Genomic DNA, 17,785 nt, shown 5'->3' on the forward strand with positions numbered 1-17,785 from the left:
TGCGATTGAATCCATCTTGGTTCACTTCTCGAATGGAACATGACAACAAGTGATATTGCCAAAAATCCTTAAATGATCGATTGTTGGCTTCTTCCCTTGTAAATGCCTCCTCGAGTGTCATCTTTCCCAACACCTAACGTGGGACCCTATTCTGAAAGTAAACTGATGTGCTACATTCTTTTGCCCAAAGATACCTAGGCATATCCTGATCATATAGCATGGCCTTGGCTACTCCAACTATGGTTTTGTTCTTACATTCTACAACCCCATTTTGATGCGCGTTATGTGGAGTTGTCCACTCCCTCTTGATTCCCTCCTTGACGGATTTCTCGATATACTCACCCCCATTGTCCCTCTGACATACCTGTATCTTCATTCTTGTTGAGTTCTCCACAACAGCCTTAAACTCTTGGAATCTACTGAAGATTTCATCTCTTGTTTTCAAGAAGTATATTCAGGTCTTCCTGGAGAAATCATCAATGAAGGTCGCGAAATATTCATAACCCTTAAGAGACTTTGTTGACAATGGACCATAAATATCAAAATGTATCAACTCAAAACACCCTTGGTTCTATTATCACTCCTTGGAAATGTTATTTTAGAAAACTTTCGAAGTACACACCATTTGCATACGTCATCGTGTTTTGCACTCACCTCTAGAATACTCGTTACCATTTAGTTGAGCATCCTAAGTGCTCCATGATGGATATGACCCATCCTCCTATGCCACAGCTCTCCTATATCACCGCTACTATTGTTGTTAACCAATGCCTTTGGAGTATCAAATTACAACCTACACAATGTGTTGCTTGTTACCCCAATCCTATTTGTTAACTTCCAATCCTATTGTTCGAGGTACACCTTCTTTCCTCAAGAGTATACATCATACCCCTTATCCTGAAGAGAAGATACTGGAATTAGATTCATTCCCATACTTGGCACATGCAACACATCTGTAACATGGATAGTTTTTCCTAACTCCCTCTGAAATGCGAATGACCCTCTCCCAACTGGAGTACTCTTGGCCTTATTTCCCATTGTATCTGGACACTTATCTCCTCTGCTTTGTAGTTGGTGAAATACTCTCTAACTCCTATCATGTGACATGACGCCCCACTATCGATGTACCAAACTCTTGCGGTCGTCGAGCTAGATAAGCAAGCTATAAGAGTGAACTCATCCTCAAGTCTTAAAGACAGTTCATCAGTGTTTGTTGAAGTTGTTGTCCGCTGTTTCTTCTTTTCACCTTTATTTCTGTTTGGACATTGATTGACATAGTGTCCTAGTTGATCACAGCCATAACACTTGATTTTACTCATATCCTTCTTTTTCTTCTCTCCCTTGGAGTTAGACCCTTTACTTGAACCTTTCTAGTGTTTTCACTTTCCAACAAGAGCAACATTCTCGTCATCCTCACCCTTATGGCCTTTATTGTTGCCTCCACTAACCAAGATCAGCCTAAGCTCTTCCTGGGTGAAATTACTCCAAAGATGATCCCAACCAAGTAAGTCTTGTCGTCCATTAATTACTTGGACAAAGACATCCCACAACTTTGAGAACCCATTCAACGCAGTTCTCGCAAGCTCAACATCATCTATTTTCTCTCCAATAGTTGTTAACTTGTCTTTGACATGTCTGACCCTAGTGAGTTAACTGACAATGCCTTCTCCTTTGTTTTTTTGGAGTTTTGTAGCCTCTCTCTAAGGATCATTTTTTTGTTTACATTAGCACTCTAAAACAAATCTAGATGGCGTTCCACATCTTCTTACACATATCCAACTCTACAATATGGGGTACGATAGGATCTATGACACCGTCATGGACAATACGCCTAGCTGTGGTATCCTCTTTGCAATAGGTCGCTAACAGCATTGGAATTGTCAGTACGGCAACAACAGACGTTGCATATTCCTTCAATTTGTTCTCCTCCAGCAACAAAAGTATCCTGGATTTCCATATACCAAAGTTTGATGCACCATCAAGTCTATCTTCATCCCTCAAACCAGTTGAATCCATTTCTGAAACCCTTGAACAATAAACCCCAATAAATCTAAAGAGAATCAACCTATGTGATGAAACCCTTGGTTTCTCCTTCAAAACCCTCACGCTCAGATAAAGAAACACCTCAGCGTTGTAGATAACATTGATAACATTTGAAATTTGTGCTACCCTGAAGGTGTTAATAACCCAGTTCATTATTCCAATTACTTATACACAGCAAGATTAATTTATCAGCTAAAGTAATGAATAAAAACATGAACAACACCATTCACCAAATAATATTTGTAACAGAATACATGATAAACAATTCACACATATTTTTGGATAACTATCCCTATAAAAACCCCAATGTGGGGAAAACTAGTCTTCAGTGTGAGAGTTTTATTATTAATCTTCAGCAAATCTGCTATTGAGATATTAATAAATTGCTTTTCTGACACTGGTGTTGGCTTATATGGGCTTGACCCAAGTTCGGAAGAATTATTTAGCCAAACAAATCCCGCAACTACCGGCCCTTTCGGCAATAGCCCGCGAAGCGCGAACTAAGGTCTCACCCGAAGTAGCAGGGGAGGGTGCTGGAGCCAGGTTTTCACACCCTGGGGATGTCTTGGATGTGGTTTGGGGCTCGCGCGCTGTTCTGCAGCCTCGCGCTACGCCAGATCCGCGTAGATCAGAATACCCTTATCGCGCTTATTACAGATTGAATCACTTATTACTGGTTTGATCTAGTTAAAATGGTCTTTAAGCAAACATTTATTACTTTTGGTTACTTGCACATCAAGATTAACCCAACTCACATGTATTCAACCATAGCAAATGAAAAAATCATAATAGTTCATTTATCATAAAAGAGTAAAGTCGCAATCAACACAGAATTCAGAAGAAACTTATCTTTATTATCAATCTTCAACAATACATCCAGATCCACCCTGCGCACTCAGCTGCAGGGGTCCGTGCACACAGCTGCGGACTTTCCAGGCCTCTGCGCACACAGCTACAGAGCCTCTACCTTCTACCTTACTCCCTCGACTCGGACTTACAGACACTTTCAAGATATTGCCTTTAAGGACCCATTACATTCCATCTTTTTAAAGAACTACTTTCCCTCATAGAGCCCCGCTCAAGTTATACTTTCCCTTGGCCCGCGATCCCTCTGCGGGTTGACTCTATTACTATTTCTTTACATTATTTTTGGGCAGACTACCCTTTGACTCAACCTACTATAGTTAGCGCTCTACGCTTTCTGTGGAGTCTTTTACCCTAATATTACCAACAATTTCGGGCTTCGCACCCCATACTCGTTCTACGGGGCTTGCGCTACCCAACAACTGGCAAAGCTCTGACAAATTGTCACCTTCCCCACTACTGATCAAATCAAACTAGGAAATCCCCATGGCTTCCCTTCTTCAAATAGCACTACCTCTCAAGCAACTCACACAACCTTCCCAACATTTCACACTGCTTCCTAGCAAACTCGCACAGCTTCCAGAAAACTCACACGACCTCTGGAAATCTCGTACGGCCTATGGAAACTCGATCTAGCAACTCACACTAGCAAATATGGCAATTCACACTGCCTCTGGAAAATTCACACTACCTCCTAAAAATAACTCTACCCTCTCTGCAAATAATAATCTAGCCAGCAAAGCTCCCTCTGAAACTCAGAAGTTGGAAGTCTTCTCAGATGAAGAAAAAACCCTGCAAAACTCTTCCACAATCATTGTTGTCGAAACCCTCCTAGTGTCTCACTGAAAACTCATCCAACATAACTCAACTCGATGACTTCCAATGTTGCCCATCGACCTCCCTTTATAATCTCATTCAAAAATTCAAAGTTAACTTGTCCCAATCGATGGCTAAGATCATATTAGAAACTATCTACAAGCTTCTAGAGGCAAATCAATCTTATCCCAACTAATGGAAATTAATTAACCAACACTAATCGACTAATTAAGACATTTTCCCTGGGGAAATGTAAAAAAAATACATGGGCTTAGAGATAATTAATTCCTCTGTTTTCCTAGCCTCAATGGTACCTCTCAATGCTAGAACACTTGTCTAAGTTACAACATTTAACACAACCAAATATGTGAAAATGACTCGCCTCGAGCTTCACACCAATGAATGCCTCCTCTAGAGTAACAACGATTCTAGATGTAGATTGTTGTGTTGCAAGCCTCTTCCCAAAGAAACATCGACAAGTCATGGTCATGTATCATGGCCTTAACAACCCTTATGATGTATTGATTCTTCTTCTCTACAACCACATTCTGTTGTGAGTCGTACAAAACTTTCAACTCCCTCTTGATTCTTGCCTCCTTCCAAAAACCCTTGAACTCCTTGAGGTATACTCTCACCCATTGTCTAATCTTAGGACTTTGATCTTCTTTCATGTTTGGTTTTCAATTAGAGCTTTGAAATCCTAAAACCTACAAAAGACCTCATCCTTGAACTTTAAAGGTATATCCAAGTCTTGTGAGACAAATCATCAATAAAGGAAACATAACACATGCTTCCTATTAATGATGCTATTGACATCGATCCACAAACATTTGAATGTACTAGGTCTAGAATCCCCTTAGGCTTTTGCTCATAGCTTAAGAAAGCAACCCCAACATGCTTGCCAAGTGTGCACCCTCTATGTACTCCATGCTACTTGGTAATGAACTCTAGAAGACTTGTGACTAGCTCCATTAAAATAAGCAATGCCCTATGATGCAAGTATTGCATCCTCTTGTACCACAACTCGCACAAGTTGTCACTTTTCGGCACCAAAGCTCAAACAAGTTCACTTTGCAAACCTATATAGCTTACCTTCTCTAAGCCCTATTACCTTAGTTGGATCCAAACTATAATCCTTAAACCCCTAAGTCTTGCTTCATATTAGAAAATAACTATCGAGCTAATGTCAAAAGCTGAGATGTTGCAATGTCCACATACCATGCATCTCTCAAAATTGTGCGGATAGAAAGGCAAGACATCATCAAGAAATCCTTCTTAAACTTGGCATCAAACTCATTTTCTAAGTTTATGTAGAGATTGCTACTTGCTTTTGTTGCTACTTACCTTTACCCTACTTCTCCATACCATGCATCTCTCAAAATTGTGCGGATAGAAAGGCAAGACATCATCAAGAAATCCTTCTTAAACTTGGCATCAAACTCATTTTCTAAGTTTATGTAGAGATTGCTACTTGCTTTTGTTGCTACTTACCTTTACCCTACTTCTCCAGACACCATCATGCATATCGACCATGCTTATGACAAACAAAGCAATTAATTTTACTCAATTCCTTCTTTCTCTAGATATAAGGTTGACTCCTCACTCCTTCCCTTCCCCTTCCTAGGTCCTTTACCTCTACCCTTATTTGACTAAACCAAAATAGAAATAAGTTCTCATCACCACCCTTCTTACCAGCCCTTAACTCCATTCAAATAGCCTCCTAGATATAGTCATCCCAAAGACTCTCGAAGTCAAGAAGGTTTTAGTACCATGTTCACTAACTTTGCATCTATAACCTTTCCCTAAACACTACAAGTTAATCACAAATCTGTTTAACCTTCATAACATAACTAGTGGTTTTGTCTTACATGGTCATCTCTATGGATTTGACTTTGTTCAGCAATATCATCTTCTTGTTTATGTTCTAACTCTAGTAAAGACTGACCGAGGCATAGAACATATCCTTTATCGTCTTCTATCCAGATACATGAGAGATTAGATGGTCCTTTATGGCATCCAAGATCATCTGCTTGGCCTTCAATTTCTTTTTGTTGTGACCTGCCAAGTCCTACACGTCTGTAGTAGTCACTACATCCTTGAAAATATCCCAGAGACCATTTTCTTTTAACAAGAGTGTAAGCCTCACCTTCCATGCTAAGAAAATTGAGGCGCCATCTGATTTGATGTCTAATTGGAGGCCTGTCGCCACCGTCTTTGAGATCTACTGCACAAATTCCCAAATCAAAAAATGTAACTTCAAAATTCTCTTCCTACTGGTTCTTTTTTTCTGTAATAGATTTACTGCAGCAAATCCCTGAGAATTTCAATCAGAGATCAAGGTCCAATACACAGTGAAAACATCATGGGTGACTAATGTCCTTACGATCCCAATCAAACAATCGAATTATTGAATTTAATTAATGTTGAAATTGAATTTTATACCATAGCATCAATCACACAATAGCTAGAAATTAAACAACAAAAACATAAAAAATAATTCCATCCATACACAGGTAATTACTCTTAGGTGACTAACGTCCTTGTGCTCTCAATCAAACAATCGAATTGTTGAATTTAACTAATGTTGAAATTTAAAATTCAAATAGCATCAATCTCAAAATAACTAGAAATTAAACAATAAATGCATAAAAATTTAATTCCACACATAGAAGTAATATCAGCTTTTCATTTCTTCGAAAAAATTACAAGAAACCTCCACACGTTTCCCACAAAACAACACCCAATTTTATCAAAATCACGCCGAACTTGAGTTTTTTTACATGTTGCTTGAGAGGTACAAGTGCAGAAAAAGAAAATAGCAGTTCTCTATTGTATCGAATATACAGCAACTATACGACACTACTATATGGATTATGTATGGTTGTAAGGATCTCTACAGTGCTGTCTGTATGACTGTACAAACTTCCAAACAACTATACAGAACTGATCCTTATGCTAAACGACATTGCGCACTACTCAGAAACCTCTTTCTTAGCTGCCTATGCTCTCGCTCTCTCTTTCTCTGTTCAACTACTTGTGTGTGATAAAAGCCTCTAACTTGCCATGTATTTATACTTTTAGCAAAGAATCTATTTTTAAGATCTCTGCTAGTCTAAGTCATGCATGAGATACAATTTTAGACTCAACTGCAAGATATAAGACTTTCCTTTTTACTAAAGCAAGTTACAAATAGAGCTACTTTTCCAAAAATTGAATTACTTTTCTATCTCAAACTACTTCTCCCATGTTCACACTGAACATGTGCTAGAGTTTTTGTCTGAGCTATAATTCCCAACATCTAGTGCATGCAAAATTGCAAATGCAAGTGCGTCATACCAACAATAATAAAGAGATCAAAATATTAGCTTTGTTAGATATCTATTATCCTTTATGATTTCCATTAAAAACAATATAGCCAATTTTGTGAAACACAAAAGATACCTCCTCTACATGACAAATAAGTGATATAATATCAGATATGTTATAGATACTCAAGCAAGATAAATTATTTGCCAACAATGAAAAATATACCATTGCAATGAAACCTATGTTGCCATTTTAAATTAATATAAATTCCCATGAAAGACAAAAGCAGGACATAGTAAAAAATAAATAATAAAAAAAGGAAAGACAATGTTTTTAGCTAAATGCAAGACAAATGCTGACTCACTAAAACATGCTTATACCTTACAAGATAAACATCAATTGGCCCCATGGTACTTCGCAACAGAATTTGATATCGCCTTTGTGGGTATTCAACAGCCTAGAAGAGTTATTAACATAAGCCACCACTCAGCTACTTTGTTAACTAATTAAACGTAAAGGTAACTGTACACCAATTTTGAAAGTCAAAACTAACCTCATCTGGGTCTGGAACTTCAAGAGTCGTTCCATGAGGAGCCTTAATTGCTATAAGAGTTTCATTCTGTCAACAATACCAGAAAAAGTGTGCACATAAGTTTGTGCAAGTAGGGCAAGAGTGTACCTTTTAACATGTCAAAACATGAGTAAAAGATAAATGGTGGGTAGTACTAAACCTGAAAGCACGGTAGGCTCTTGATGTCTTCCTCAGTCACATAAAGCCACCTGAAACAACTCCAAATTCAGCCACATTATATCATTTAATGTGCTATTATGTAATGAGCTAATCCTCATAACCACTTCTGCTTCAACAGAAGATAAGATTTCATTTCTTTAATGTTCAGGAACGACATAACAATAAGAAAAACAACATAGTAAAAGCAAGGATTTGCAAATATACTTTTGATTGTTCTCATCCTCACTAAGAATTCTTAATCTCTCCCGCATTTCTCTGAAAACAAGAATGTTCTGCTCTGTTAGACATGTCTAAAAGGATCAAGCATACATATACACATATGCATAAATAAATTGGATTATATTGCTCAGACCCTTAAAGATTCTTAACAATGCAGCAACATTATCTGATCTGAGGTTTTCCTCACAAGGCTTCCACAATTCAAATACATGATTCTGAATGTACCTTATGCTTTCATCTACTCTGTGCTCCTCAACATATAGATTTTCAACTTCAGCCTGCAAACGAGAGATTAATTATATAATGAACACTGAACAGACATCCTGACTTGAAGTTGTACAGAGGAAACAGTTCTTACATATAATTTATAAATGACATTAAAAAAAATTAGAAGAAATCAAGATTAATACTTATGAGAACCAGAAGAAAACCATATAGATGTTGTTAGAGAGCTATAGCTTTCAAAAATTTTCCATAAACAGTTGTCTACAGCATATGTAAATTATGAAGGGATACCATAGACTCTCAATGGAAAAGGCAAATTTGGGGCTCATCATATATCCTGCTTGAAGCAACCATAAACCTGCTTACAAACATTGTCCACACACCAACCCACACCAGCAACTGGAATCAATGCAAAAATCATAGATTGAAAACAAGGCCTATATGGGGGAGCTTCACTCTGGAACTTTCAGTAATATCACTACCAGAGCGAGTTTGCACAACATCCTTGGAGCCTTCAACTAAATGACACCACAAGAAAAAACTCAAATCAGACTCCGAATAATTGATTTGTACAATATAGAATGGAGAACTTCATCGTTGTGACTTATAAAGCAATGTTTGTGAAAATGGATGATAGTTGGACACAACGTGCACCAATTTATCATAGCTCCTGTTGACCATGTACATGTCAACAGTCCAAGAAGCAGAGTATACAGCAGTGAAACAAAAAACTTGTGTCAATATCATCATTGTAATCCAAATTCTGCTTTTGTAACGTAAAAATGATTCTAGTATGAATATTAAGTCATGTAATAACACCTAAGTGAGCCTATGATTATTCTCAAAGGGTTTCACTCTAGGGATTTTTTTAACTTCACCAAATTATGTGTGTTTGTAAACACGTAAAATTGGCAGAGTTTTTCTCTTAAATATACCCCAAAATGAAAGCGGAGCTCATTGACAAGGCCTTAGGTGAATCCTAGTGTTATTTTTCTGCTACTAGATCATGTGTCTTGTCGCAGAATTTGGTTTAGTCTTAAGAGTCTGAGTTTATGTGTATTTCCCCTTCTAAGGGTTGAATTTGTAATATCTTGATGTAAAAGTGTTATCTAGGAATATTTTTGGTGAATGGTTCCTTATAACTAGAACACCATTACCAAAATATTTTTTAGATACAATTAGAGGCTGGAAAAATGTTTAAATCCCCTCTTGAGTCTATTAATGTTAATATTGGAATAAATTAAAATTAAAATTAAGCCAAAAATTGTCAAAAAAACCAAAGGGAAAATTAATTACCCTCCAAGGGGAAAATTCATCAAAAAATTATTTGAGGCTATTTTCAAAGAAAAATATTCAAGTCAAAGATAAAATTCCTCATTTCCAAGGCAAAAGGACCTGGTCCAAAAATTCGTTGGGGCTAGAGAAGACTATTTTCCAGCAAATCGAATTTTTTGGGCCAAGAAGTGAATTATTTTGCACAAGTAACAATAATTCTATTTTTGAAGGTCATCCAGTGGTCCAGAAGTCAAGGTTTGACCCTCCAGCACAATGAACAAGGAAAATGAAATTTTTGGGAGATTTGTGCCTGCTAATCAAGGGATCAAATTATTTTCACAAGGATCAAACCATGGATCGATACAACTAGCCATTTTTCCACTTGGAGGGGTTAATCCCTTTCATTTTTTCTATATAAGGAAGCTTTCAAGCTCCTCATTGTATCTTGATCTTGAATTCACTAGATTGAAAACAATTTGGTATTGAGCTAAGCTCTCCTAGAATTTCTGCATTAATAAAAGTCTTTGGGGTTTCAATTCAAGGTGTATTCTCACTTGATGATTCATGGTATGTTTTGAAATTATTTTAATGGTCTAATTGTTTTAACGAAAGGTTATTGTTCCATAGCCAATGGTTGGATTATCTATTAGCACAAGTATCTTGCTTTAGGTACTAAGTTAGAGTAAGCAAATTGAACCTAGCAGATCTAGCGTCTTTAGATCTCTAGACTTCTTGTATGAATCAAGCCCCTCTAGAACTAATAATCTATCTTATGTGTAGAGATCTTCAAGTATTCGGCCCTTGGGTATGACACAAGTACATGGACTTCAAGGTGATTGCATTTTGTTTGGACTCTGAGCTTATCTAACAATTTATTGTGCAAGGTTTGGGTTGGTACATCAAAATACAAATTATTTGTATTACTTATTTTCAAAATTTATTTGGGCTATAAAGATTTATTTGCTAATTAGAGCTTAATTTTAATTGTGAATAGTGTAAATTATTTGTAAATTATTTCTAACCCTTGTATATTATTTTTCTCATTTGTAAATAATATTTTGGGGTTTTAGTTTAGAATTTTCTAGATCTTGTGGCTTGGCTCTATTTATTTGACTTGCAAGTGCCATTAACTCAAGAATTCAAAGACAAATTTAAAGAAATAGCTTCAAAACCCTCACCTAGCCTAGATGGCTAGGTTTCGGGACCAAATTCACTTGAGTCATCTTGCCAAAAGAGGAAGTGAGTTTAGCTAGAAGGGGTTGATCTAGGCCTTTTAGGGTCTAATCTGCAAGACCCAAGTGTCAATTTTCTAATGCTAAACCTCTAAGAGTGAGTTGTTAGCCCTAGAGGCTAAGTCACCAATTGATCCTCTTCTTGAGTTTTATTATTGATTGGTTCAGTATTAATTTATCTTTCTTCCACTTGGACTGAACACTTTTTCCGTGATAAGTTCTTGTACTTTGTTTTTCAATGATTTCTTACCATCCTTAAGTTTCTTAATTTGAGTGAGTAGACTTTGATTATGGTTTTTGAGACGAAAAAGTTCCTCATTTTCTGAGTCAATTTTATTTTGGTATTCAAGCTTCTCATCTTTTAAACACTTGATTTGTTCTAATAACCTTTGGTTAAAGTTCTTTAAACATAAACTTTCCTCTTCTGTCCCTGATAAACTTTTGTTGAATTTCTTTTCAAAAATTTCCTTTTCTTGTTCTAACTGGTGTTCCTTAGCTTTACATTTTCTTACTTGTGTAAGTAACTTCTGATTATGCTCCTTCAAACATGAATTTTCCTTATTTTTGTTGGATATGACTTTTTCAAGCTCTTTCTGCTTCTCTGATATTGTTTCTGGATTCTCTTAAGACATTAGTTTCGAAACATCCTTGAGATCTTTTGTTGAAGGCATTATTAGTTTTAATTTTGTTTTCCTGTCTTGGAACGTGACCATCTTCTTGTAAAGGAACATCAAGAATTTGTTTTCTGTGTTTAGAATGAATGTACCTAATTCCTTAAACCAAGGTAACCCGAGAATTATGTCAACTTCTTTGCCAAGCATAGTTACGACACAAAATTGATATATGTACTCATAATGATCAATCATCACCTCTAAATCATTAATTTCATATTCTTTTTCGCCCAAAAAAAACTTCTCGTTCACCTATATTTGGTTCTAGAATTAAGAGTTGATTTGCTAAATTAATATTAACATAATTATGTTCAATGTTTGGATTAATGGCGATGTTAATCTATTTCCTTTGGATACACCCTTTTAATGTAAATAATTTAAAATTTGCAATTGGAATACCTTTATAGGAGAATTTTCCTTCCTTTCCTTTTGAATTAGACTCCATTTGCCTTTTTCGAGATGAAATTAGGGATTTTTAAGATAACCCCTTGTTAATCTCTATAATAAAATATTATTATTTTCCTTGTATGACTTTTTATATCTCTTATAAAAATATCCTTCTTGATTATATATATATATATATATATAATTTTAATAAATCAATTAATTAATTTAATGATCACATAATATAATTGGTATACTTTATTGTTTTTTCTAAGTAACCCCCTTTATCTTTATAAGAATATGTGGCACTTTTTCTTATAAGAATATGTGACACTTTTCCTTTTTAAATTTAAAAAGGAACTGAAGGCATTCAAACTTTTCAACCACCTTTTTCTTTTAATATCAACGATATATATATATATATATATATATATATATACTTATACTTATACTTTTATTAAATAATTCATTTTTTTAAATAACCATGCATGTGAAGGTGAAATATTTTCTTGAATTCAATTATATGAGTGTAGTTTTTTTCTTACAATCACAATATAAAGAGTCTTAGTTTATTCATCAATCGACCAACGCTTCCTGAAATCGCAATATTTGATGGCAGCCAATGGTTATCAGTTCAAATCCCAAACAATGTTTAATATATCGAAACCCTTAATGAATAAACAAGATGTTGGTGAGGCAAATCCAAATGGAATGGCATAGAATTACAAAAGACCATTGTATGGGATAGGTGGTGGTAGATGGAAGGGTCGATGGTAAATGGACGGTGCCGACAAAAGGACTACAATAAGGGTAGCAGCAGGAAATGCGTGTGAATGGATAATAGCCAAACGGTGGAGATGTTGAATGTTGGCAGCGGTGAAGACAAATTCGGTGCAGATGAAATGAAAAGAAGGTGACTATGGGCGTGTAGGGTGACTAGGCAGCCCATCGGCGATTATTGGCGACAGGTTGTGGCAGACGACCTGGTTCGAGATGTCTCAGTAGTTGGTTGGAAGGAAATGCATTGGTGTTTGCAAGTACGTTGATTTAGGTGCGTGACGTTAGGTGGACCAGGGAAAGTATGGGAGTCGGATGACAGCGACAGCGACTTGGACAACGGGCGATTGATAGAAACTGTCGTGGTGGTCGTTGTGTGTAGCGTGGCTATTGTTGTGTGCGGTCTTTATTCGACAACTCCCTTTTTTATGGCTTTGTATATGTATTTTTATTATTTTTTTTGTTGACTATATATATAACTTTAATATTTATTTTGTTTAATTTCCCCTTCTTCTTTTTTGAACTTTTTTTTCTTTGTATATTTTTTCCTTTTTTTATAACAATTTTATTTTATTTAAATTTCTTTTCAATGGCCAAGGGCCTCTGACAAACTCAGCAATGGAGAAACTCCAAAAGTGTAGCAAAATGCTTCAAACTTGATGGCAACAATGTTCACGAGAAGTTGATGGCCAAAGACCTAGATCGACAAGCGTGGCTCTGTGCAGCTGTGGAGCGGCCAGAGGATCGAACTGCTCTGATACCAAATGAAACAAACAAAGTTCCTTCTACAGATTAATTACTCCAAAACACTTGGAATATAAAGATATCCATGAAGATACAAATATTATATATTCAAATGTCTGAATAAGAATGATACAAATGAGAGTGAGAGACTTGCTTATATACCATGTCTCTTCATGGAGAGTCATGTCTCATTTAGACATGACTCTTCAACCTGATTACTAATTAACTAATCATTATTTATGATTATTATCATTTACATTATTTTACATTATTTCCTATATATTTATTCATAACAGTTGGTGAGTGTCCAAAGTTTGAGATTTGTGTCAAGAAGGAGTCTGATTCATGCCCAAAGAGAATTGCACTTTTTGGACACATGTCCACCGAAATTGGGTTGCATTTGTCAATTTGCATTTGTTGTTTGGGTGTTGTGGGACTGTGCGAGTGACCGACAAAGGAGATGGGAGTGTTTTGGATGATGGCGATACTCTTAAAGGGTCATTTCCCACACCAACAAATGCATAGATTGCATTGGATACAAAGGAGGAGGATGCAAAAGAGAGCAATTGTGGAACTGATGCTTAGTTTGATGTGATGAGCTATATGCATAGCATATAGCCTATTGGCAATAGCTTATGAAAATCTTCCTTCTTGTTCTACAGTTATGGGTTCTAGTGTCTACCTTGTTTTGTATTTGCTATTTTCCATTGGCATTCCTGGTCAGGAGTCTTCAAGACTCCATACCTATGCAATACATTTTGATTTTGATGACTTAATGAGAAAACTGCAATTTATGGTTAATTTCTTGTGTTTGTCCAATGTCAATTTATTGTATTCATCATTGATGTAGTAGTAAGTGCTAGTTGTAAACTTGTATCATTGATGAATCATGATTGTATGCATAATGTTACAATGTAAATGTATGATTGAATTTGTATCATCATGAAAGGTTGTGTACTATATATATATATATATCTATATATATATATATATATATATATATATATAATGTAATATTCCCAATTAACCATGGCTAATTGGAATATTCGATTTTGCTCAATTTTTGCCTTCTATAGTTATTTATAAATAAAAAAAGTGAGGAAGGGGGACATAACTCATTTTTAGAATAAAAGTCACTTTAGTAGCACAACGTTGTGACTTAAAGGGGAGCCAAGGGGGCCAAAAAGGGACGCAGAGATGGAGCCCACGCAGACACTTGGAGGGACTGCGCAGAAGGGAAGAACACGTGGCAAGAGAGGAATTACGTTGGAGGAGGTGAGCCTAGGGATTAAGAGAGGCAAAGGCTATAAAGGAGAGAGAAGCCCCCTCATTTTGATCATTCAGTTATGAGCATTTGTGTTAGTCACTTCGACTTAGAGCACGCTGGCTGTTTAGCTAGTCTGCAGTATTGTTTAGTGCATTGAGTGTCTCCGTTCGAAGATCTCACCCTTAGCCCCAGAGGACTTCGAGTGCTTACTCGGGCAAGGTATTTCCATTAGCATTTCAACAGTAGTTTCATTAGCATTCCAGCAACAGTTTCATCAGCGTTTTGGAGGATTGTGCAGCACTGAGAGGGGTGACACAGTTCTTTCTGGCAGGAGTCTGAGTTGAGGGTTTGCAGTAGGATTTGTGCTGAGAGATAGAGCAGGGGATCAGCCCTTGCATATTGGAGAGTTCTAGTAGAGGTTTCAGGCAGATTTCTGGAGGGTTTCATTCAAGTGGCAGCGCAGAGCATTAAGGGACTGCGCAGAACCCCAAGGGGGTGATTTTCGAGGGTCGGCCATTCCAGGAAAGCCTTTTGAGTTTTTATGGGTTTCTTGAGTACAGTCTGATTCCAGGGTTTCAGCCTTTGTTGGGGAGGGGAGCAGTCCCAAATCCTCATTTGATTTCTAGCAGCCGCAGCAGCACGGCAGTTCTCCAACAGCTTGGATGCAATTTAGAGAGGGGCCATTCCTTTGCTATCCTGAGCACTGTTTTACAACCAGGCCGGGTCGAAACGGAAACGGCCTGGTCATACCGGGTCATTAAAAAAAATTTCGACCAGGCCAAGTAACCGGCCAGTTTGGCCGAGTCATAGCTGACTCGGTCAACCAGGCCGAGTCCGCATTGACCAGGCCGGGTCATTAAAAAACGCGTGGGCAGCGTTAAACTTGTTTTTTTTTTCACTTTTTTGCTGATTTTTGGTAAAGTAAATAGGGTTTGTGGATTCCAAAAAGGTTATGGTAAATTGTTAAATGCTTTTGGGGTCCATTTCCCCCTCCCAAACTCTATTTAAGACAGCTAAATGCTCTCATTTCACTCACAGCAGTCTTATGCATTTGAGTGAGAGTCTTCTTTGAGAGTTAGTGAGCAGTTCTTGAGCTTGTTTTGGAGCAGCAGTGAGGAGTCTTGGAGGAGCATTGTAGCTGGAGTGAAGAGCTTCTTGGGCAGCCATTTGGAGCAGCATTGAGGAGCTGATTCTTGGAGCAAGCTTGAGGAGGCAGTTTGTGCCTGGAGGTATTTTTTTCCACCCTTACAAATCTGTTTTTGCTTAGTAAAATTTAGGTGCATATCAAGAAAGCTTAGAGAGTGTTTTTTGTCAAATAAATGAACATTGAATCATTTTTTTTTATTTTTTTTTCATTTTCAGATTGTTTTCCTAGTCAAAAAATGGCACCTAGAGCAAAAGATCCTGCTTGGGCATATGTTGAAATGGTTGATAGTCAAATGCAATGCAAATTTTGCCATAAGAAAATAAAGGCAGGTCCTGGGGGGATTAATAGGCTGAAACTACACTTGGCAGGGATTAAAGGCCAAATTACCCCATGTCCCTCTGATGAAATTGAGGAGATTAGAAAGAATTTGTTGGCCAGCTTTGAAAAATTTAAAGAAGATAAGGCTAGGCAACAAGAGATACAGGCTGAGATTGGGAGGAAGAGGGAGATACAAAGAATGATGGCTACCAACCCCCACTATGATTTTGAGGGTTCTTCCTCTATCCCTCAAACTGAGGCATCCAACCCTTTCCGTTATGTTCCTCCCTCTTTTGGTTCAGTTCAAGATAAGGGAAAGGGTAGAATGAAGGGTAATGTGACTATCAAAAGTTATTTCACTCCCTCCTCTCCATCAGATGCACATGGTCCTGAAGTTAGTAAAGGTCAAATTCAGCCCACTTTAGTTGACCATTGGAAGAAAGAATTGAGGGAGACTGCTTGTGACTACATAGCTAGATGGTGGTATGATGCTGATATCCCCTTTAATGCTGCTCGTTCACCATATTATGAGCCTATGTTTGATGCCATACATGCTGCTGGAAAAGGCTTCAAAGGCCCTACTATGCAAGAGCTAAGGGGGGTTCGTTTGCAAAAAGAAATTCAATCCATTAATGAGTATTTGCAAGAGTTCAGAGACTCATGGGCAAGAACAGGGTGTACCATCATGTCAGATGGATGGACTGATCAAAGAAACCGTACCATCATAAACTTTCTTGTCTTCTGCCCACAGGGAAGCATGTTTTTAAAATCAGTTGATGCATCTGATAAGGTAAAAGATGGCCACTTGTTGTTTCAGCTATTGGATGAGGTTATTGAGGATGTGGGGGTGGCTAATGTTGTTCAAATCATCACTGACAATGCCTCTAACTATGTTCTTGCTGGTAAACTGTTAGAGGAAAAACACAAGACCATCTTTTGGACCCCATGCGCTGCACATTGCATAGACCTCATGCTTGAGGATATTGGAAAATTAGATTGGGTCAGAAACACTGTAGATAATGCCAAAAGCATAACAAAATTTATCTACAATCATACACTGGTTTTGAGTCTCATGAGGAAACACACTGGAGGCAAGGATATTATTAGGCCTGCCATCACTAGATTTGCTACACATTTTTTGACATTGCAATCTATGCTTTCCCAACATAGAAACTTGCAAAAGATGTTTTCCAGTGATGAATGGAATCAAACCAATTGGTCTAACAAACCAGAAGGCAGAGAATTGAAAAGGAAAGTCCATGATGAAACTTTTTGGAGAAAGGCAGCAGAGATTGTGAAGCTTGCTGAGCCACTGGTTAAGGTGTTGCGGTTGGTGGATGGGGAAAGGTTGGCTATGGGCTTCATTTATGAGGCTATGGATCAAGCAAAGGAGCAAATAAAGACAGCATACAAGGATAGAGTGGCAAAGTATGGGCCCATTTGGGCAATCATTGATGAAAGATGGAACAATCAACTCCATCGCCCTATACATGCAGCTGGGTATTTTTTGAACCCACGGTATCATTATAGAGCTAAGGAGTGAGGAGCTTTGAGCGGGGAGGTCAGAGATGGACTGGTTGATTGCATTGAACGCATGATCCCATCGGAGTCTGATCAGCTGCAGATACATCAACAGGTCACATCCTTCAGCAATGCAACAGGTACCTTTGGGAAGAACCTAGCAAAGATTGCAAGAGAAGCAGATGAGCCAGGTAAACAAAAATTTCAATTTTCAATTTCTTAACG

General features: G+C 37.4%; 1 protein-coding gene across 3 annotated transcripts in view; it reads right to left on the reverse strand.

Moving 5' to 3' along the window:
• Nucleotides 1-17,785, reverse strand: part of LOC149191650 (transcription factor E2FA-like) — a 244,080-nt gene that overhangs the window by 110,421 nt on the left and 115,874 nt on the right. For all 3 annotated transcript variants that reach the window (XR_016254296.1, XM_089404384.1, XM_089404385.1), the window contains exons 7-11: nt 8,225-8,277; nt 7,985-8,035; nt 7,761-7,809; nt 7,583-7,648; nt 7,410-7,486 (exon numbers count right to left, since the gene is read on the reverse strand). Coding sequence is in view for 2 of the 3 variants with exons in the window: in XM_089404384.1 (XP_089260510.1) it covers nt 7,410-7,486; nt 7,583-7,648; nt 7,761-7,809; nt 7,985-8,035; nt 8,225-8,277 (296 nt within the window). In the remaining variant the exon portion in view is untranslated. The remainder of the gene's footprint in view (nt 1-7,409; nt 7,487-7,582; nt 7,649-7,760; nt 7,810-7,984; nt 8,036-8,224; nt 8,278-17,785) is intronic.

The sequence above is a fragment of the Pinus tabuliformis genome, chromosome 2_2 (assembly GCF_031772625.1).
Source record: "Pinus tabuliformis cultivar Carrire ecotype Pingquan chromosome 2_2, CPIR1, whole genome shotgun sequence".
In the NCBI taxonomy this organism is placed as follows: Eukaryota; Viridiplantae; Streptophyta; class Pinopsida; order Pinales; family Pinaceae; genus Pinus; species Pinus tabuliformis.